This window comes from Electrophorus electricus, chromosome 2 (assembly GCF_013358815.1).
Source record: "Electrophorus electricus isolate fEleEle1 chromosome 2, fEleEle1.pri, whole genome shotgun sequence".
NCBI lineage: Eukaryota > Metazoa > Chordata > Actinopteri > Gymnotiformes > Gymnotidae > Electrophorus > Electrophorus electricus.
In genome coordinates, this window is record NC_049536.1 from 33396658 (window position 1) to 33419591 (window position 22934).

At 38.4% G+C, this 22934-nt stretch overlaps 2 protein-coding genes across 5 annotated transcripts; both read right to left on the bottom strand.

Moving 5' to 3' along the window:
- Window positions 1-676: 676 nt before the first annotated feature.
- Window positions 677-21004, bottom strand: hoxd3a (homeobox D3a). Of its 4 annotated transcripts, none has more exons than XM_027018039.2 (4): window positions 20712-21004; window positions 5582-5644; window positions 2690-3232; window positions 677-2325 (listed from the first exon to the last, which is right to left on the bottom strand). In XM_027018039.2, exons 3-4 carry the CDS (start codon window positions 3129-3131, stop codon window positions 1577-1579), a joined length of 1191 nt encoding a protein of 396 aa, XP_026873840.1. In that variant the 5' UTR covers window positions 3132-3232; window positions 5582-5644; window positions 20712-21004; the 3' UTR covers window positions 677-1576. The 4 variants fall into 4 exon arrangements, with proteins under 4 accessions (XP_026873840.1, XP_035377018.1, XP_026873842.1 ...); XM_035521125.1 differs by lacking the exon at window positions 20712-21004 and adding an exon at window positions 17908-19214; XM_027018041.2 differs by lacking the exon at window positions 5582-5644.
- hoxd4a (homeobox D4a) lies at window positions 11776-15350 on the bottom strand. The gene is made up of 2 exons (XM_027018042.2): window positions 13852-15350; window positions 11776-13441 (listed from the first exon to the last, which is right to left on the bottom strand). Exons 1-2 carry the CDS (start codon window positions 14240-14242, stop codon window positions 13140-13142), a joined length of 693 nt encoding a protein of 230 aa, XP_026873843.1. The 5' UTR covers window positions 14243-15350; the 3' UTR covers window positions 11776-13139.
- Window positions 21005-22934: the final 1930 nt, after the last annotated feature.

The window sequence follows — 22934 nt, forward strand, 5'->3', positions numbered from 1 at the left end:
ATATATATATATATATATATATATATATATATATATATATATATATATATATATATATATATATATATATATATATATATATATATATATATATATATGTATGTGTGTGTGTGTGTGTGTGTGTGTGTGTGTGTGTGTGTGTGTGTATATATATATATATATATATATATATATATATATATATATATATATATATATATATATATATATAATGTATATGTAAAATATGTCAAAGAACCATTGCCACCACAAACCACCAATTTACTTAAGTGCATTATAGCCTACTCCTCTATATCCCGCATCGCAATTACATACACTGTCTATAGTCACTCTTCACAAATGATCATAACGTTAACTTGAAATGACACTGCGGTCATAAAGTATTCTTTGTGTGAAATCTTTGATATCTGAGTGCTGTTTATATTGTTCCTTAATGGCAAGTAACGGATACATGCACGCGTGAGAGGAGATGCGGGAGAATGCCGTACAGTCTTCTTTGTTTACTACCGAATTTTCAAAATGGCGTCTTGATATTGTGGGCTATCTAAGATTGTAATATTATAAACCGCTATTAGGCACAAAACCTTCCTCCTTCTGCCTTTTTCGCTAGGAAATGTACGGCACCAAGCCTCGTGTATAAAGGATTTATGTTTACAACAGATATTACCTCACTCACTCAATTTAAGCACTTTATTTACAAAATGTATAACACAACAAAATATAACATTTCAATATCGTTACCATTTCATCAATTTGTGTGTGGACTGTTCACTTACAAAATAACATTTGTTAAAAGTGATGAAGACAAAGATGTGAAAATGACGTGCTGGTGTTTTTTAAGATAGCCTATAACATCAAGCATGACCCGCCTCCCAAAATAATCTGTGTCAACTTCCAGAATCTCGGTTGCAGTAAAACATAAAAACATTCAGACGCGTCCGATTCCAATTTGTTTTCTGATATAGCAAAAAGAAAATTACACCAGTCACATAATCACTTGAATGTGATGAGAAAGCCCACGCAATCTGTTCATTTATGTTGCATAAATTCTACAATAGTCTATATAAATAGTCCACATGAAAAGATAAAGATAAATAATGTGCGTTACAAAACTGATAAATAATAAATACTCAATAGAGATAAATGTTTGCCATACAATCTCGGAGAAAAATAATAAATAATGACACTTTTAGTGTGAACAGATTCATAGGTACCAATGACTAACAGACGACTTAACAATGGCAATGATTTTCCTACAAATTCCATCCCTATAAAGATGGGTGTCTAATATTGTAAAATCTACAGGACTTACCTTCAAGTAATAATATATGAAAGTTCCTTCATATTGCGCACTGTTCTTTCAAGATCTGACCGACAGACAACAAAAACTCCTGCGCATCTCCAACAGTCAAGAGAAATGGACCACAGCTTAAAAATAGTTACAGTCATAGCAGTAATAGTAATATCAATAATAATACAGGGGTAATACGTTATGTCTCTTGGAGTGTAGTTATATAAATTACTTTTAACTTGTGAGGTAATAAAAAGCGACATTTCGCTTCGACATACACAGTCCTTACAAATGCGTTAGTTTCGGCGCTTCCTGCAGCCGTCCCTGAGAAGCGTGGTGAGAGGTGAGGTCTGTGTATGTGGGGTGAGGGTCACACGGTCCGTGATGGTGGTTGCCTGGAATCTGAGCGGCACAGCTGTAGTCCACACTGGCGGATGAAGGATGAGGAAGATGGCCAAGGTTGAACATAGGGCCCGAGGCTGGCATAGAATCAACGAAATTCCCCCCAACATACACGGGGCTTCCTTGTAAATTAGCATTGGCAAAGCTTCCGTTCCCTTGCATGCTGTGGTGGTCGTACTCTGTACCCGGGTACCTTTTCTGCTGCGGTATACAGCCACCCAACGGCGCCGTGTACGCAGCCAGGCCGTACATGTTTTGCTGAGGTTTGGCGAACGACGGAGGAGACGGTGCATCATAACTAAGACTGTTTACGTTTGGAAGTTGAGCAGAGTATCCAACGTGATTCGGGCCACTTAGCGGCGGGCTTCTGTCCGGAGAATGCCCCAGGGGAGAGTGCATTATGCCTTTGGATTTCTGATCCTTTTTGTACTTCATCCTCCTGTTTTGAAACCAGATCTTTATTTGGCGCTCTGTGAGATTGAGTAGATTAGCCATCTCGACTCTTCGGGGACGACATAAATACCGGTTGAAATGGAACTCCTTCTCGAGTTCCACGAGCTGGGCGCTGGTGTAAGCGGTGCGCACTCGCTTGGATGCCGGTCCAGGCGGACTCTTGTCGTCGCAGGTCTCTCCTGAAATTATACAATAAAAACGTTTAGTACTCATCGATATTTTACTGGTCAGTATAACTGTAATCAATTAGGCTAAAGGAGTTTTTGCTTTGTTTTTAAAACAGAAACAGGAGTCAACCAATAGGCTGATATATTTTATCAGAAGAGTGATGGACATCTGTTGGGATTATTTTAATATTAAGGATTAACCATATCGTACCTACTCTTTTAGTGTTTTGAAAGAAATATAGACTACTGCCAGGTGCGCTGGTAAACGCTCAAGGCAACTATAGCATCGTTACTGAAGTGTAAGAGTCCGTTCCTCACCCCAAATAACCAGCCCACAATACAAATACATCCACCCGCTAAAATATGTAGGCTATACCTGGAGTAGTGCAGCTGGTACTTTTCTGTTTTGAGTTCTGACGTGTCTCCTTCATCCACGGAAATATTTGCTTGGTGATGACTGGGGTGGCAGTGTTGGCGCCATTGTTGCTGGGGGATTTCTTTTTCTGGGTGTTGGTGCTGTTTGAGTTTGGCGAAGTGGCAGCTAAAGGAGGTGCTTGCTGCTGCTGGTCCCCAGAACTCTCTGGTTGGCTGCCTTGACTGCCACTCGGTCGCATACAGCTGCCATTAATGTCGCTGTTTTTGTGCGCTGGTGGCCGAACCGCTGTGGTTTGTATGGGGCATATTGGGCCCTGATACTCATTCTCCATGTTGGAATTGGGGTAAGACTGATGGGCAGGCCCATATGTATATGAGTCAGATTTAGGGTATGAGTAACCTCCAAAAAGTCCAGCGTTATCATAATAAGTAGCTTTCTGCATTTTGAAGGTTTTAAACTACGACGGCCTTTGTACCCTTGTCCAATGGCATGGGCTCCTTTGTCACGTGATCGGGGCTCCCCACTGATCCTCTATGCTGTGACCTGGGAAGATAAGCAAAATAGCGAACCAGATCAATTATGACTATGGGGTTTTGAATTAAACAAAATCCCTTCGTACACAAGTAAGGTGAGCGCAGGTCACGTTTTACTCTTTGGATTATATTGGATTAATCTGAAATAGCGTTCCTCCATATCTGTGACGTTTGGTGTCACGTTTCGTCCTTTTCACCCCGCTGCGCTCCGGACTCACTTATATTGAGGGTGTGCCTAAGTTATTTGCCTGCTTGCATTTGACGCGCGGAATGGTTATACACATTTTTACAAAATAAACATTATCTTTAAGGCGGTGCTTGGCTGCTAATATCCCATTTCGGACGTCCCTGACCTTTTCTTACGCACCAGTGCAGTCGGTTTGGAGGGCCCTGTCTCAGTTACGTTTGTCCTGTGAGTGAGCTTGCCAGCATGCACCTGAGTGCAGATTTAATTTAGTCAGATCTAGACAAGGCTTTGCGTGACACTCCCTTCTCAACCTCTTCGGCCTTTCGTTTTCAGAACCTAAGGCAAGAATGCAACAACAGGGTTAAACTTTAACTTGTTCTGAAAGTTTCCTATTGACTAGAATCGAAAGGTGGCAGAAGGCGAATCAGCAGTTTTGGCCAGAACAATATCCCTTTCTTTACCAATTCACTGCTCAACACAAGCCATGCATTTATCTGCTTTTATCATTTTATCAAGCCTTTTATCTACTCGCATAAAACGGCTAAAATTTCATGGATTATTTTTAGCCGCAGATGGTGAGATTGCAAGCATGTTATAACCAGTCCCGAGGATAGAAATGACCACAAGTTCGATTTGGGTCATTTCGAGGCTATTTGATAAAAGATACGATTAAGCTTACCACTGGATTGCTCGACAAGCCCAAATTGTTTATTGTTATTATTGTTATCATTATTATTTTTTTAAAAATTATTATTATTACTTGAATATGTTTCTTTCATGTACCCAGGCCTTAGTCTTGTGGTCTTGCATGCCGCAGGCTTTGAGCAGGGTTTTGAGTTTTTTCTTTCTTGTACGGTGTTCGCTGCTGTCAGACTCCTTGTCTGTGAACTTTATCTGAACCATCTCAAAAGCCAAGCTGTAAATCACATCGACGAAGTCAGTCAAACATCTCACGAGCGTTCTCATGTTACACAGGGTCGAACTGCTGAAGCGTTTCAGCTATGATGTTTGTATCCATTATATACTTTTTATGATCCGTCGTAAGTATTTGCTACTCTTGTAGTCCTGTAATTCTACAGCTCCTTTTTTGCTTCAGTTTGAAAGCTTTTTTTAGTTACACGTTTTTCCATCTAATAAAGCTATTATAACTGTCATGTTATTTCTGCTTCCCACCGATGCCTTGCGTTTTGGGAAGAGGTGATGGAGGGTGGGAGGATCTCTGAACTATGTTAATAAACTCACACGTGCACGGCAAATGCGCGGGTGCAATATACTCCTTATAGCCCTGTGATTAGGCACCGCGTGCCTTGTAGGCTAGACAAGGCCTTGCCCCCCCCCGGAAATTCAATTTTAGATTTTTCTTTCCTTTTTAAGATACAGCAACACCAGACTTATTTTAACTTGTGACAGGACACCTCAGTACAGTAGTAATGACTCGGCCTGAAGCTCTGCTCATGGCATATCAATGCACCTGTCACTGTAGACCCCCACAAAATTTATGACTGGCTAAGTATAGCCGTAAAAAAAACGCCTAACGCGAGAGTGAAAAGCGCAACACTTCTCAAAGACGCGCTACAGTCAGAAGTGTGAAGCGCCAAGCGTAGGAGGATCGCCGGGTTAAAGAATGCCCTGCGCTGCTAGTACTCCCATAGTCAGACCGAGAAGGTCGCCAGTATAAATCCAGCCACTTCAGTCCACTTGACGCACCATGCACGATCGAAATCTTGAAATAAAGCGACTCTGCGTTATTTTTGCGCTGCTACAAAGAGGATAATTTATAACATGGACTTCGCTGAAGACAATATACGGTAAAGCCCAGAAGACTGAAGACTTATACTCTCAATATATATACTCGGGTGAAATTCTTCAACAAAAACCAAAAAAAAAGCGTTCAATTGACATATTTTATGCCATATAGTCTGAAGCCTTGTGTCTGGATGAACGTGCTGTGTGAGCCTCGATCTTGGCGCTGTATTTATTTTAACATATTCCTCTGTATTTTGCGTGTATCCAATGTATTTAACATTTTGTAGGACTCGCATCTCATAGCAGATGCTCAACGGACGTTTATTGAGAGGGACAATACATACATGCATAGCCGCTAATACCGTGGGAAAAACAGGCTTAAATGTTACACGAAGTGCACATCGCATTAAACGAGGAATTACTTACCGCAGTCTGTATCGCACTGTTTTCTGTTGTCCCTTAAACGTTCCTCATTATTTAAACCACGACCTAAAGGATGAAAACAATTCATTGATTAGCGAGGTCTATTAGAAACTTTACAGTGGTGCCGTGTGCTGCGCGTGTTGGCCTCGCTCTGTATTGCCTTTACACAGGGGGCTGTCATTGGTTATTTAGCTACATGGATATTTATCCTAAAAGCTCATTTGACGCCAATTTTTGTGTATTTTTTTACTCTAGATTTTGAAATTCCTTAAATTTACTATACACACAGTGATTTATACTAATTAAAAATAACTTACATTTAAATATACTATATATAAAAATGTATGCGCTGTCTTTAGTTTGATCTTATCATTATTTTCGTTCTTTTATTTTTGAGGAGAACGTAAATGCAATTGTAATGTACGTTAAAACTGTGCTTGGAAAAAAAAACTGACACAAGCGATTCTAAACAAAGAGGAGCTGGCCAAAATATTTAGCACTCATAAGCCTTTTGGGTGACCTTTGGCTTCCTCTACAATAACTCACTGATTAATGAACAACGGGCGGAAGGGCTTCAAGTAAGTCACAATGCAATCCACACCGCACAACTTTTCCTTCAGCGTTTTTAAACCCGAAAGACCTCCTGAAGATGAGATATTTAAGCATTTCACCCAAGCTAGGTCTTCAAACGAGACACATGACTTGCCCTGAGCTACCACGAGGAAAACACCAGAAATTAGAAAACGCGGGAGAAGGATACTGCTTTAAAATGGATACTGCTTAAAAAAATACCAATATCAATTTACAGATATGTATAACTCCTTTGAAAAACAGTGGTCTAATTTAGCTGGTGCTTCATGGTCAAAGCCTTGCCTAATGGGAGAAATGTGTCTGCCTCTGTTGCTTAACATGGTCTGCCTTTCTCAGGCTGCAATGTTTTCGCCCACGCATTGTTACGGTAAGTTTGGTACACATAATGGCACAATAGTTTGTTAAAATAATGGACTTAAGAACTCAGTTTTAAAATATGTATACGAGGTTGTATCGATAATTTGACCACTCTTGGCTATGATCTGTGGGCCTAGTGGAATAAATAACAAACAATATTAGGTTTTACAGGCTATTGTCTTGGCTAGCTGCACCAGAGGTTTAATGCCGCGGCTTTGACTATTTCAATAGAACTGCACTGGTGTTTTGCTTGAGCTTCAAGGTCGCAAAATACCTCACTAGAGCTGGATCAAAATAGCAATCTTGTTCTTACAGTCAGTAGTGGAAAGATTGTGCTGGTCCTTAGAATCTGAAACGCGTTTAGGGTCGTGTTTAGGGATGAAATGAAATTTCAGAAAATGTGTCATTAATGAATAATCAGACAGTTTCTGTGAATCATCTACCTTGTCGGCAAAATGACCAAGAACGTATAGGTTATGAAACATGTTCTTATTTATTTTGCGCTACGGAGTCACTGTCAATACACTACAGCCAAATATCAAGCACCAAACCAGTTGTTAAAAGATCCTTTTATTCAAGTGGACTTTGGGAGAACGGACTTGAAATGTTTATTAAAATATCTTTAGGCACCAATTACTCAAAAAAAAAAGCATAACAGCAAAGATTTGGAGACAGTGCTTTGCTATTACTATTTCAAATTGTATGATTTTTTTTTTCATTAGACACAATTTGTTTTAATGTAAAAAAAGTAGTTTTTATACATTTAATTATTAGAACACAGCAGTGCCCTGTCCATGCTTTCCTTCTCTAATCTCAAAAACCCAACAAAAATCCGAAATATAGCAAATTAATTCATTTGAATATGTAACATTGCTGCTTAACAATGCATATGCTCTAAACCACATATATCATGTCTAACATTACTGTAAGGATAAGACAACAAATTAAAGTGATTTACGATCTTATAAGATATGAGACAAAACAAGTTGCACCAGTTCTTTTCCTTTTGTTTTCCAGCCCGTTTTTGTCAAATCGCAAAATCAGCTAAAATCAGACGTCAAAGGTATGAATGAGACGACCGTCCAAGCTAACCTTTCGAAAGTGCTCATAGTTGCTCAAAACTATAAACTAGTTCCAGGGATTTCTTCCACGTCCTTAAAATGTACTTGCTTAGTTAAAGGCACAGCGACATTAATGAAAGATCAGCTGCTCTGAATGGAATAAATCACATTTTTACTGTAATGTAAACCCCATGGTTAAAGGTTGCGTTTTGCCATGCGATTGCTTACCTGTGAATCAATTTATCATAGAGTCGTGCGTCTCAGTCTCAATATCTTTCCCCCGCAGCACCTCGGATGTATCCTTCACCCTTTGTCTGTGCGCGGTACTGTCCTAAACCTGATCTTGCGCTTTTTCAGACATTTCCATATACCAATGCAGACAGTATTCCCGAAAGAATGGAAGCCACTCACTCAACTACCAATAAAAAGCCAAGTAGGTATCATTATTCCAAAAAAAAAACCCCGAAATATTGTCGGCAGTCAACCTCCCATTGAAAAAATATCAAGGTGTACACAAGCAGGATGGTCGTTTGAGTCAACATTAGGATATTGAGGTTTCCGAAACCTTTATCATGACAAATAAAGGCGCTGCCTTAAAATACTAGCATATTTGTTCACGTGATCTGGATAGCAGATTGTCCTGATTGAGGCTGCTACTCCAACCAAGCTTTACCTCACAAATCCGCTTTTAAAAAGCACGAGCGCTAACGTTCCTTGTAGTCCCTCACCACGGTAAATTCACCCTACTTTCCCCAGAGCTACTCCTATGCACCGCAATTTCGAAATATATCTGGCTATTCAAGGCAAGCCTTATACTTAACATGCCAATGATAGTACTCGTTAAATTAAACTACTATTTTCAAAAATCTACTAAAATGCGCCACAGAGAGGCTTTTTCTTTTTTTTTTTCTTTTAGTGCATCATAGTATTAACTTCATTTTCTTGTTATATATCAAATTAAATTGGTTAATGAGTTTTATGGATCTTTACAGACTAGGGCCCTAAGATGCACATGTTAAAAGAAGCTAGAATTGTATTTGAGTTTTAAATTGTTTTGTACATTATGTTGTCCTGTTAAATGTGTTTGTAATAGCTTATAAGACAGTACAGAAATATTGTTTGACGATTATGGCTTACGCAATGACAGCAATGTATGACCCCGTCAACCGGAGAGATTCATCAAAATCATTACAAACTCCAAACCGCTCCGCTCATACCACCAGCTATATAATGAATATAAGAGGTATATTATTATTATTATTATTATTATTATTATTATTATTATTATTATTATTATTATTATTATTATTATGTAGTCTACATCTTATACTCACAGTCATGCATTTTAGAAGCATTAAAAGAAACAAGCTAATTTAAAAGTGCTACTCTAATCAGAATTTTAATTTCTGAAGTTTAGCGTGTATTTATGTCGCGTCACCAAAAATGTTTTGGAATAACTGGAGGAGGGACGGGAACAGCGCGAGCTGGGAAGGCGGCCGAGCGGGAGCTTGTCCTGAGAAGAGAATGCGAGTGCGCTCCCTCCGCAGCATATGTTCATGGGGTAATAAAAGTGAAAGATTTACAGTCCACGCCCGGCCCCCAACAGCCTCTCACCCTTTCAGGAATTACTGAGAATGATTTACAGCGATGCAGAGCTCCGTCATCCCTCTCTAGCAACTTGCGCTACTTTTCGGAATAAATTCATTTTCGCTATACCATCACGAATGCAAATAAAATTGTGTTTTTGAATACTTTGTGTTTGCGTCTGTTATTAAGGGCGACCATCAATATTCTGATTGTTTGCTTTGGGTTGTTGTATATAAGTAATTATTGATGTATTGCTGTGGATTCTTTTCTTTTGTCCTTTAAACCTAATTGAATACATAAATTACTTCGCAATAAGCACGAAATGCCAGCCTTCTTATTCCGATACCTTTAACCTGCATTTTAGTCTTCTGGCAGTCCTCTTAACAAACATACAGGAGGGCATCCCAGCAAATAGCCACCGGTAAACCCGGGAAGACTTGCATCTTTGACGGATTATAAATCACGGAGAGGCCCTTGCACGAATCCATGACGACCAAGCAAAAACAAATGAACCCTGCAGAATTTGCTCTGAATTCCCTGATCCATAAATGTAAACATATCCGTGAAATTAAGAAGAATTAAATCAGTCTACATCTGTCTCCGTCTAAATCACAAGAATTACGGGGAAACGTCGTCTGTAAACGCAGCTTTAAATGTCTATTTGGTCGCAACGGTTTGTACATACTAAGCTTATTTCAACTTCAGACTGCATTCGAGGAAGCTCCTACACTTATCAAAGGGCGCTATTTATCAACATTCTGACAGATATGTTCATCCACCATCTTACTCAAAAAGAATCTTAAATGTTTACCTACCAAGCTTCCATTGGTCGAAATGCTGTACAAAAGTGCAGGCTACGGTTGCGTAGGTCACCGGACCGTTTGGATATTATTTTCTTGGGATCTCTTCAGTTTTCAAGTCTGATAGAGTCCTCGCGATTAATGACGATGCCGTGTTTCTAGGGGACGTGCTGCATTAATTATTTAGACAATCACGTGGTCAAATAGAAAAAAAATATATAGAACGGAACCATATAGTCACCGAATTCTATCTTCGGATGTCGACAGCGCAGTTTAATATATCTTAACGGGCTGTCTCGCTAGGCGAAGACATATTCTGCGAACAGCTGGAAATCAAACATGGCCGTTTGAAGACCATTGTGAGCGCGGCGCAGTGTCATTGCAAATGGAACTGCCTATGGCTCCCATCTATTGTATTCAGACATGTAGGTCAATACTCAAAATGCCTTACGAAACGAGGCAAAAGAACGGCTAAATCTCCAGCCTTAGATCACAGAGTTTATAATTCAGAAGGACAACACGCATTTGGACAGTTGCTTCAAAGAAAAAGGGAGAGTTCAAACCAATGCATCCCCGCAACCTATTGTGTGTTTATGCCTATCTGGGGAACAGCACTAGTTCTGACACAACTACTAAGCATCCTTAATGGTAATAGAAGAAGGATCTTTGCTCAGGCAATGCCTCAAATACACAAGATTCACTGTTGCAAACTACACTATCACCTCACTATAGCCACTGAATGAAGATACTTGCTGGAATAGGCTATAAGAAGACCCCTTCAGAAGCCGATCGCCCTTCAGCGTGACTGATATGCAGGACTTATAGCCATACATAATTTTGCTCCCACTTGCTTTTCTCCTGCTGTCTCTATCTGTAGCTTGTTGTATGCACGCGCGCGCCCCAATACCGCCCCAATCCCCCACCCCCCACCCCAACACACGTACAGATGTGAATGAATAGGAGATATTAAAAAGAGAGCACAAAACACACATAAAGTTATATTTCTTACAGCATCGTTGCAATAAGCGACATGCAGATTGCTATTTTCAATTGATAAGGCATATTTTAGGCGTTATGTTTTGTTTCACGTTTGAAATGAATTAAATGAATAGATTATTGGAGAATACATACAAAAACAATCTGGGAAATATAATTTGACACGGCAAATGACAATTTAACTTAAAGGAACAAAAATATATATCACCAAAACTGGAACAATTGATCAAGTATACAGAAGTACCAATTATTAAGCACACCTGCATGATCTCACTTCAGTGTTCTAAAAGGAAAATGTCTCATAATCCGGTTCTTGTTAAAAGTTGAATCCAAAATCAGTAAGATTAATTATTGAGTTGTGTTAACTTCTAAATTAAATTCAGACAGATATTCTGTAATGATTTCATGTGTGACTTCCTTTGGCGTAGGATGCATGGGCTTTGTTTGTGTGACTGATTGATTGTTTATTTGTTGCTTACTTACTTTCTTACTAACTTCAGACTCACTTATTTTGATTTTAAAAACCTTTACCTTCAGATTTTCCCATACTGGTGCAACCGAATGCGAAAACCGTCTGGTGTAGAGGGCCTGTAGGTCTTATGGGTCAGGGGTTTAGAGGTCAGACCTCGCGGCTGAAAAGCGTCGAATGCAACAGAAACTGTGTCCTCTGGATGAACCTGCCCGCGAGGCTTTTGTCGAACTTCTGTAAAAATACCTTTTCAGAGCTCTCAACGTGAAGACTTCAGACGTCTTCGCAATGTGAGAGCGCTTCAAGTTTTTGTTCAAGAAGACAAAGACACCACAATGACAGTAGAACATTCGATCTTTAATCACGACGTGAATACGTCGATTCACATTTTAGAGGTAACTCCATTTCTTTTGCCAAAAATATTTTTTTTTAATCAAACGTAAAAACGGGCGACCAGTTATTTTCTTTTTTTCCAAACAATACACAGCATCGCTTATTTCAACAGAGTATGCGAAGTGGTTTGTAAATAAACATTTTTTCTTAATGATCTCTATTATTCATTTCCTAGAAAATATGCTTGTAGAAAATATGCACAAAATGCAGACATATTTAGAATAAAAATAACGCACTTTTCGCAACTGAACATAATAGAACGATCACTTAAATTCACGTAGAATATAAACACAAAAACCTTTAGCATTCTCATTGTGATATTTAATAAATAAAGGATTCGAGATCTAAAGTTTAGCTAAAATGCAAAAGTAAGTGGGACAATAAATGAACTATTATTTAGGAATTTCAGATGACATCTGGAAGACAGATATACAGCTTCTTGCATTGTACATTGTTTACAAAACTGTCAGGAGAGATTTATAGCCGTAAATGTATCCAATAGTATGGTTAACACAGTGAATTTGTGGCTCTAAATAAAATAGATTTCGAAATGTACACGTTTTAGAGAATCCAGTTTTCAAGAGTTACATTGAAATATTGCTTACCCATTATTCCTGTAAATGTAATGTTTAATATTGTAAGACTTGGCTTTTATAAGACATTGGACTGTCCGTAAATTTTAATTTGCAAATTATTTTAGAGAAAATAATATTTCGGTTTTCGTATCCGTAATTAAACCCGAATATTTTCATGGCCGTTATTAAGTAATAAGTCCGACATTTATGGTTGCATGAGCTTCAATGCGAAACAGAGATTTCGTTCGCTTTTTTATCAAGTAATTTAAATTCACAGGCCACAGTTATAAACCTGCTCTTCCTTCATTAAGTAATTTCACTAATTCCTGGGCCCTTATCGTAAATCTTCTGTAATGCGCCTGGAGAGAGGAGTGTGCAGACTACAGAGAAAATGTAATGCTAAAAAAAACCCCTTGCTTTTATTTAAACGGCTTTCTGACAAGCTTTCTGTTGTACCTCGCGCCAGTGAAGCTGTGTGATGTTGTGAGATGCCTTTCTATTTCCTTTTCGCCTTGTTATACTTACAACGGTGGAAATGGGGCTATTTTAGCTTATTCCTTTCATCGCAACCACTTACTCTGCACTTGGTAATGAGGTGTGCTTCTGTTCCACATTAAATAGCATTGATGACCGAAATGTCATGTTTTAGGACCATGCAAAGTCAAAGGAAGCATTGTCTTTCATACACAGTTCATCTGTACTTCAGCAGAGAGTTCGACGTCTCCATTTGACTTATAATGTTGTGATATCTGTCTGGTTGTCCTTCTGAACATGTTTTGCATGCTGGCTTGTAGCTGATGTCGACCTTCCCTTTGTGTTAGGCAGTTTGTGGTCTTTTTTCCATTTCATTCTCCTGTTCTGAAACCAGATTTTAATCTGCCGCTCGGAGAGACAGAGAGAGTGCGCTATTTCGATGCGACGCCGTCTGGTTAGATACCTGTTAAAATGAAATTCCTTTTCCAGTTCTAAAACCTGCTGTCTGGTGTACGCTGTCCGCGAGCGTTTGGGCTCCGCTCCTGGGTAATCTGGGTTCACTGGAAAAAACAAACAAAAAAAACAACACTTGGGTAAGCATGTGAACCCAGTTAAAAAAAATAACCATACTCCCAGATCTGCAATTTCACTCCGAACATATGTTCGATTTCGTTTGGTTTTAAAAATCTAAAATACTGAATTCAAATTAAAAAAAATCTTTTTCAACGATATAGTTCAGCGGTTTTCATAAATAAATAATATAATTCTGTAGCCCAAGTGAACGTCTCAATAGCGAATAGCCAGCCAATACAGCCAGCGGCCTATTTCCTAAGCAATAAAAATTTATGGATAGTGTAATTGGCGGCCCTTTCAGAAGATCACATAAATATTTCACTGAATGATATTTAGTGCCTTATATTGCCGAGTTCGCCTAGCCTCGAAACAGACAGTAAAAAAAATTGAACCTTACCCGTACTAACGTGGACTTTCTTCATCCAGGGATAAACTATTGCAGGCTGCTTGGTTTGTATCCCGTTCTGGTTCTTTGTGTTTTGTTGCTGACCACAAGTCCTCGGGCCGGATATTTGGACCGGAGAACACTGTTCGTTCTGTGCGGGGAAGGCTCGGTCCTGCACATGACCCGGCTGTACCGTTGATCCCTGCACAGTGTTACAGCTGTAGGGCTGCTCCGTGTAGTTTGACCGTGAGTAGATCCTTGGATGCTGGAAGGCAGAGTCTTGCGATGGACTGTAATAGCCCGAACCCTGCTCTGGTATATAACTGTTTTGCGAATATTCCTCGCAAGGAGGGAATTTTGGATCCACATACTTGGAGTTTACCATGTACGAACTCATGGCCATTAATTTCTGAAGGTAGAAAATACTAATTTTTCTCGAGTTGTCTTTTTTTCCCTCCCTCCATAAAGCCCTCCTACTTGCTGTCAACTGAATAAAGTTAGACACCCATGTGACCAGATTGGCCAATCAAGGTGAAGGAAGTCTATTAAGGAATAAGAAGCCGCGTTCACACCTAGCAGCAATTCTTTACCAACTTAATTAGTACATATTACACAAAATGCAGTCGAGTATTATATCTTATGTTTGCATATACTCATATCTGACTTGAGAAAAAAAAATTTCTTATGCTCATTAACAAAGACTTGTAAGAGTTTTTTTTTTTAGCATATTGGAAGTTCCGAGACATAAATAAATTCATTTTACATGAAAGGTGCTCAATACTATAGATATCCGTTTCCATCTGTGGGATTAATATTCAACCATAGTAAATCAAACTCATGCCAGGGATTCTGACTGGAAAACAAATAGAAACACAAAACGGCCGCAGGCACAATAAGAGCCAAATAAAGCCGGTGGACCATTGATGGAGACCGTCTTTGTAAAGAAGAGGTCATTCAAAAGTTACATTAGTCTCATCGCGTTTCATCTTGCGGCGTGGATTGCGTGCCTTGCCGTCAATGCTGTGTGCCAATCAATAATCAAACGCCTGATAATACCGAGCTGAAGTGTGAGGAGACTATACGCAGTAGAAATTTGGATAACGTTAAGGTTTTTCCGGTATTGTAACAAAATATACTACGTGGTAGTGCGGCTACTTGAAACATCGTGTTCTTATGGAGTTTAAAATAGCGCTAATGGCAGACAGTGTCTTGATGGTGGGTGCGAAGAGTTATCCGAGATGCGCGTACATGAGGATGCCAGTCGTGAATTGCATGTGACTTGATCAACAGAGAGCAAAAGTATATTATTCTGATCAAGATACATTATGGTAATTATGAAATACATAATGTTTTAATAGGCTATTGACTGGAGAACGTTAGTTTACCCAACCTCTATGGTCCGTGGATCAGCCTATTAGCATTCATGCATTAATACAACTTTTAACTTTTTTTGAGATTATTGAAATCAGACTGAGTTATATAAAGTAAAATTAAGTTGGCTTTATCAGAGGTTTTTGCATCGACCATATACTCCCCTAGAATCGAATCTGTGACCGTGATTTTTTCACACAAATTCGGTTCTACAGGGTATATATAGACGACGGTATATATATGCGTCCGTGCTTGAGGTCAACATTTCGCCTTCAAACCTTTAACGCAGTAAGTTCACTAGAGCTAAACCACAAAAAACCTCATTATCATTATCACTGGATAATTCATTTACAAAATTACTTACTTTATTTTGGCTTAATCATAAACTCGAGAAATACATAGCTGTTTTAGCAACTGGAAATCGTTGTGCATGTTTCGGATAGACAATGTAACGACTGTTTCCAACAATAAAAACGAGTGTCCGTGTATCCGCAACCCAAACACGTTTTAATTAATACCAAAATGTATAACTATACTTATATATTCTGTTTCCATACCAGAAAAATAGATTAGTCTCACTAACCCAGTGTCCACTTTTGAAAACAGTGGGGAAGCACAGGCTACAAGTAAACGAAGAAGGCCGAAAGGTCAAAGTAAACCATTTACAACATCACCAAGTTTCATTATTTTTCGCAAAGCGACAGCAGCATCCGAAAAGAACTCTAAAGTTCATGAATTCTACATGACCTCGCGATAACCAGTTCCAATGGTCCTTGCTTCCCGCCACAGAAACCAAATATAACAGAAGCAAACAAATAAGACAAAACACATGCATTTAAATGTCATTTTCATTATTTAAATAGTCTACGTTATTTGAGGTGCATTGTTGAAGTGTTATGTTCCTTCGTTCACCATTTGGGGAAGATTATAAGTTGTTATTATTATGATTATTATGATGATGATGATTATTATTTAGTTGGTTTAAAGATAGAAATATTGATCAAATAAGATTTTGGGGAAAAAAATCATTTAAACCAGTGTAATTCTAAATTTGTGTATAAACGCAAGATATTTTCTTCAAAGAAGATAAGTGTCTTTTTAAAGTTGTGTTTAAAGGTTTTTCTTCTTTAATATATGTTAGACAGCTTGACCTGCGTTTCACCTTGTCTCACGACGTGTTCATACGGGTCAAAGCCGAGTTACTGATGAACAAAAGGATAGAAGCCACCGCTTGTCATGACCTCTGTCTTAAAATTTAACAGAAGCACACTTCTATTCCAAATATCTCACATTGTTTTTAAATATATTGCACTCATAGTGAAATTAAATGGTAAATGTAATTGAAAAATGTAACCGTTTGTGCAGATAGATTTGAGCTTGTGCTTTTTGACTATCAACAGTTGATTGCCTCGTGTAAGTTTTTTAATATTTTCCTTTTAAAATGTGAAGCTTTTTCAGTTCAACAGATATGTAGGGTTTAGGGGGCATCAATGGACAGATATAATCGGGATTATTAACTCCAAAATATTGAGGGTTATATGGTTTCTACCTACACGACTTCTACCACTTACTCCCCCAAATCGAAAACACATTGAGACAGTTAATTACAAACGATAGGAATCAGACAAAAATAATTATATAAACATCTGGGCGTACGCGTGCATGTAGAAAGGCCTTGTTATATGTGAAAAAATTGTTTTTTAATTATATATATATATATATATATATATATATATATATATATATATATATATATATATATATATATATATCACGACAAAAAAAGAAAATAATGTGTGCTAATTCCATGGTCAGGCCCATTCACACGTAAATGTAATGTAGGCCTACATAAATATTATTACTTAACTTCAATGGAAGGTAGATAATAATTAGGTTTAAATGTTAGCACCTGACAGTATTACTGCATTTGTAGCCTACGTCAAGTAGTTTACTGCCAGAATGATTCGTCTATGTGAGTGGGGGCGCTAGAGAGCATATAGATATAAGAGTAAAGAAATGACCCAGATGTAAAGTTTGTCATAGCCTATATTAGTTATGAATATGCGTTTGTTGATTCATTTAATTAAATTCGTTTACTTTCGTTTTCTTCTTATTGTGGACTCCAGCTCTTATTCAGTTTCATATCAGTAGACAACATGGAGTATTTTAACCAGTTTCATAATTAAAATAAAGACATGAATCAATTCTGAACTACAGAGCGGCGACGCCTGTGGTAATATAAGAAAACCTAAAACCAGCACATTTCATTGTTGCAGGTAGGCTAAAACATGCAGTGATTCTTTAACCGAACACAATATTATCGTCCATTACAAGAAGCCCAGAACCTAGAGTTTTTCTGTTCGTATTTAACATTTAGTTACCTTTTTTTTTCTTTTAAAAGAAAATTGAAAGGGTCAGTGTTCCGCACGGAACACTCATCCTCTCTAGTCGTTTCGCTTATAACGGGGCACGAAAACCGGACGACTGCATTACAATTACGCTACGTCATCTTCATTACATTGTGGTTTTTTTTCGACTAGTGAATCATACAACTACGCTTAATATGCCATGATAGCGAGTTTCAAACGAACATTCCGAGCGAGAAACACACTTTGAGACTTGGACGTGAAACTGCAGCAAATCTAATTACACACAACGCCGCACAATTCCAGTGACAAGTAATGTAACAGGGCTTACCTCGAGGAGTTCGCTGATCGCGTAAAGCGCACCAATAAATGTGTATATCCATGGTCAAAACAAAACTAAAGCTTATTCCGGCTCCTGCACCGATACTAGGAGCCATTCTAAACCGTCTGCAAGGCTTTTCTAATATACAATGTGAATTATATTTTGGCTTGTCAACTCCCTGGCCATAAAACAAAGTTTAATGGTATCACGTGCTTCCCCACAGCCATTCATGACAGCGCGCGGGTGCCATAAATAACTCTGAAAGTTGCACTTATTCAATAATGGCGATTACGCTGATGTCAGAAGGAAATAAAAGCATTCATGGCACTCAGGGAGGAAAACATTTCACTATCAAAGGAGGAAGCACGTTATTGTTTTATATAAAGTAGCTACTAACTACATTCTTTGCAAAGGCATTTTGAAAGTGATCTTTAAAAAACAGTTTCCTTCGTTTTGCTCTTTTTGTGGCTATGGCCTGAACAAATGAAATGGATATGAAAACCCTAAACATTTCACACTGTAAATGGAAGGTCATAAAGCAATAAAATGAATCCCTGGTGCGAGCGGAGCTACGGCCAACGTGAGAACCTTTCAACTGCACTTTCTTTCTTCATATGGCAACCTCTTGCCTTCCTAAGAAAGCCTTTTTGAGTTTAATAAGGTGTGTTGATAGAGTAGGATTTGTAATAAGGCAGAAACTGATAAACATTCACAGCTGTAAACCCACAGTTCTATTTATAATTTCATTTATAAATTATACCTGGTCAATTAATTCAGATATTGGATAGGTAATCAGTTTGTTTTTAAGAATTTACTCGGTCATATAAAAACCCTACTTTGCTAAATTTTGATATAGCCAATCCATATTAAACTGATTAAAATGACCATGAAAAGTCCAGTAAAATTAGGACAACAATTCGCAATTTCGTAATCTTAATTCAATACAGTAAGATTTATTAATCTCTGAATAATTCTAATTTTGAGAGTAACGTTTGCCTAAAAATCATACAACGTTTACTGTGGCAACAAAGTCTGCTACTGTGTAATTACCGCTACTGTGTAAACACTGACTAGGGTTGCCAATTTATTATCCAAAGTACAGTGAGTAGCCAGCCCACTGGGTGACGCGTTTTTTCACCTGTAACTACATAAGCAGTCACATGCTTTCACCAGCCAACCACAAATGGCAGAAATGACCTCGAAAACAAATGATGCAGAAAGGCCTTAGCAAGACTCATAGTGTTGGACAACAGCGCCTTCTGTCGGTCAATGCGGTTATTGCTCAATGTCCTTACCGAATAGCAAAAAACTGTGGGGTTTTCTTTTTTTCTTTTTTTTCTTTTTTTTCTTTTCTTTTTATTTTTTTTACAAAACAGTTCCTTTTGTCCCTATGTCTGACGTAAAGCCCCCAAGACACCTGAGCGTGCAAAGCTAGCTGTAAGCCTGATTGTATAACCCGAAGTGCAATTTTTGCCATTGCATCAAAATTAGCTGCTGCCGTTTTATCGGAACGATCAGTTTATATATTGATACTTCATTATAATAAGAAAGAACATTGCAAACATATGCGCTATTCAGCTTTTTAAATTATCTCACACGCTGACATACATTTTTCAGCGACCGTCGTTTACTGCCCTGACGTCTGTGCAAAATTAATTAAAGCTCCTTTTAAAACTTATCTTGAAGAACAAAAATGCTAATGCCGCAACATGGAGAATTAGCCTATATATTTTCCGCTGACTTCTGATGTTTATTTTAAAACAACTATAGCTGGTCGTTAGCTTGAGGCCTCCAGTTGCGAGCCTTCCTCTGCCTCTCGTGCCGCATTGCAGTAAGGTTGTAAATACTTTTTGCAGCTGCCTGTCAGCCAGCGGTGAAATACTGTCTTTGTTCCGCAGTCCCTATCTCCAGGCAGAATGCAACCGCTCCTAAAACTGCGCTATCCTCTCTGTTTAGGCAGAGGATACTACTGCGCATACTTCCAATTTCATTTCCCCCCTTTTCCTCACTTCATTGTGTATTTAAGTGTCGGATGTTGAGTGCTGGACTATATTCAAATTTCGCACCTACATCATAATATATTCATCGTAGCATATAATGTTATATACAGTTGACGTAACTATCAGGTGGCAAATTATTTAGAGTAATCGCTATATTTTAGCCAACTTCCCAACGCCTGGGCGTCAATAACTAGAGTGAAAATCATATCAGAGGTGTTGCACTTTTTTGTAAAATAAAAATTATTTGTAAAATAATTCGTCATTAGCCTATGTTTACTTTCCTGTCGGTCGCATTGTTGTGCAACAACAACAATAGAAGTAAAATATAGCTATTATTGTATTGGTATTATAACAAACCTTCCCTCTAGCAACAGTTTCCATCGTTCCCATTGCGAGGTCAGGGATGGGATTAGAATTTGACATGGCGTCATGGACATGTGACATACAACATTACTGAATAAACAATAGACAAATGAATCGGAATAGCAGAAGTACGAATTACATCGACATTTCTGTCATAATTAGGACATTAAGACTCCAGCCTTTCCGTTTAATCTCAGTCATGATTTTCTTAAGATATATAACGGCAGTGTTGTGCTTTACAAACTCTAAATATATAATAAGAGAAAGTCATAGGCTTCTTGTTATGATTCAGCCATATATACTGTATTAGGAAAGTTTGTACTTAATATCAAAAGAGGCAGTATTAGTGTAACATTTAATAGCAATAGCAAACATTTTTTACTCCGAATAAACTAATAGATAGCGATACTGGTCTACACCAGGATAGTATGTTATGAAATATAAACTTACCAAACGAAGCCGGATAATCCATGTCTTCCGTTTCGTTCTTTCTGAAGGTATTTGAAAACATTTTGGATTTGTGTAGCAGGATACAGTACACCAAATCTGCTTAGAGATCGTACACAAGTACATATGGCTTTTGACAACACAAGATATCAGCTCTGAAGCTATTGAGGCCCTTGGTGGCTGTGAGGGTACGCCGCTGTGACAATAATAAAATACAAATATGCGAGCACAGAAAATGTGTTTGGGTTAGGACGCTTTAGCTGAAGAATGCGGTAAAAAAATCGTTCGAGAAATCAGGAAAAGGCGACCATGAAGACGCTTGCCTCGCACACATGACCAGTGGCATCCAATGACAGGCGATGCTGGCCCATAAAAAAGTCCATTACGAAGCTGTAAATTGTCTTCTAACAAAAAGGAATTCGAGGCTGCTGCAAAGTCTCTCTATTCTGCGCATAATGGACGAGGCAGACATGTGGAAAAAATAGATAGACGAATAAACAAACAAACATGCAATAAAATTGCTTTGCTGAAACAGAATAATGACATCATCCTTCTGTAAAAACGGTGCAATATAATCTGACAAATACTACAGCAATACAGAAAAATGCATTTGTTTTGGGGTATATTTAAAGGAAATTTAATTTCACGTTCATTTCAAATTTCAAATAGCAACTTTTATTTAGAGAGTAAAAGAGCGGACTGTAGCAACGAACCACAACATAGTCTGGTTTTAACTGATGAAAAATTTACAAAACGGCATTATAAAATAAACAAATTTTTGAAAACCTGGAATAATACACTTCTATAATATTTTACGTTATAGATTAAATATGATATCACACCAAAATGATATCATACCATATTTAATCAAATGCCATATCTTAAAAGCTATATTTTACAATAACACAGGAAACAAATTGAGATATAAAAAAAAATAAGAACAATCCGATGAGAGCAGAATTGGTATGTGATTTTGTTGTTGTTGTTGTTGTTTATTCATTTCGATTTTCTTTTGTTTCGAACATCTGTCGCTCATGGGAGTGAGTGTGTGTGAGAGAGAGAAGTCTTAATTTCCCCAGGATGGAACATAGGAACTCAGCCAATATTCCCACTTCAGCTGCCGGGCTGGTATGTATGTCTGCCTGTCTCTGTTTCCTCCACTGCACCTTGAGGAAGCCAAAACAATGCAAGCAGTTCATATCCTATACTGTCTTTTCCTGAATTCAGCAACGTGTGCTACTAACCGTCAAAAATGTAACTGTTTCTAAGTTTAAAAACAAACAAACAAAAAAAAAAACCCAAACCAAAACAAAAAAACCTGACCTGATTGCAGGACTGTTCTTATAGAGAGGCCTGGTGCCCACAAAAACAAGGCGAGCTAAAGGTCCGTGCGTGATCTGAAAGCAGAATTAACTACAGCCAACCTTGAGGTCTCATGCAAGGGAAGGAGGCGCGCGCTGATTTAGCGCGTTGGTGCTGCGCCACTATTACAATCGGACGATTTACAGTTGGGGTATTGTTGCAGGCCGGCCTCTCGCGGTGTCGTAAAGAGCCGCTGTCTTTTTAAGTTATCGTATCCGTAAAATTTACAGCGGCGGCTATGGCACGATATTCCACAAGGATTTGGCTGATAACTTGCGTTCTGTATTGCGACTTGCCCGTGAAGATAAAATTGTTGTAGCTGTTCAGGCCGCTGGAAACTCTCACCATTGCCAAGAACCATCGCATGCATGGCACGCATCTAGTGGAAAAGTCCCATGAGAGGAAATGCCTTGCCCGGTGTGTGCTGAGAGCGGCTGACAAAGTAGGAACTCATTTGTACTGTCACACTGTTAATAAATGTCAGAGGAATCAAATATGATTGAAGACCACTGTTATTGACCGGTGTATTTGGTGTGCTCGCGCATTTGCCCACGCTCGCGATCAGGGAGCAATTCGGTGCAATTACGGCGTCCAGGCACACCTCAAAACACATTTTCTTTAAGACATGGATCACAGAGCAAAAGAGGGTCATAGTCGAGTGTGTCGCCTCGTGTTACACTGATGTCTTGAAGCAAAGACGGGCAATATTTTACTTCATAAGATTTCAGTTTACCGAAGCATATTTTTAAAACATATTTTATTTTGGCCCCATTCCTTTTTAACGTTAGAAGAAATCCCTAAAATTTAGAAATAATTTTAGCGGAGTGGCGTAGCTAAAATACAATTATAACATTCAATTCAAAA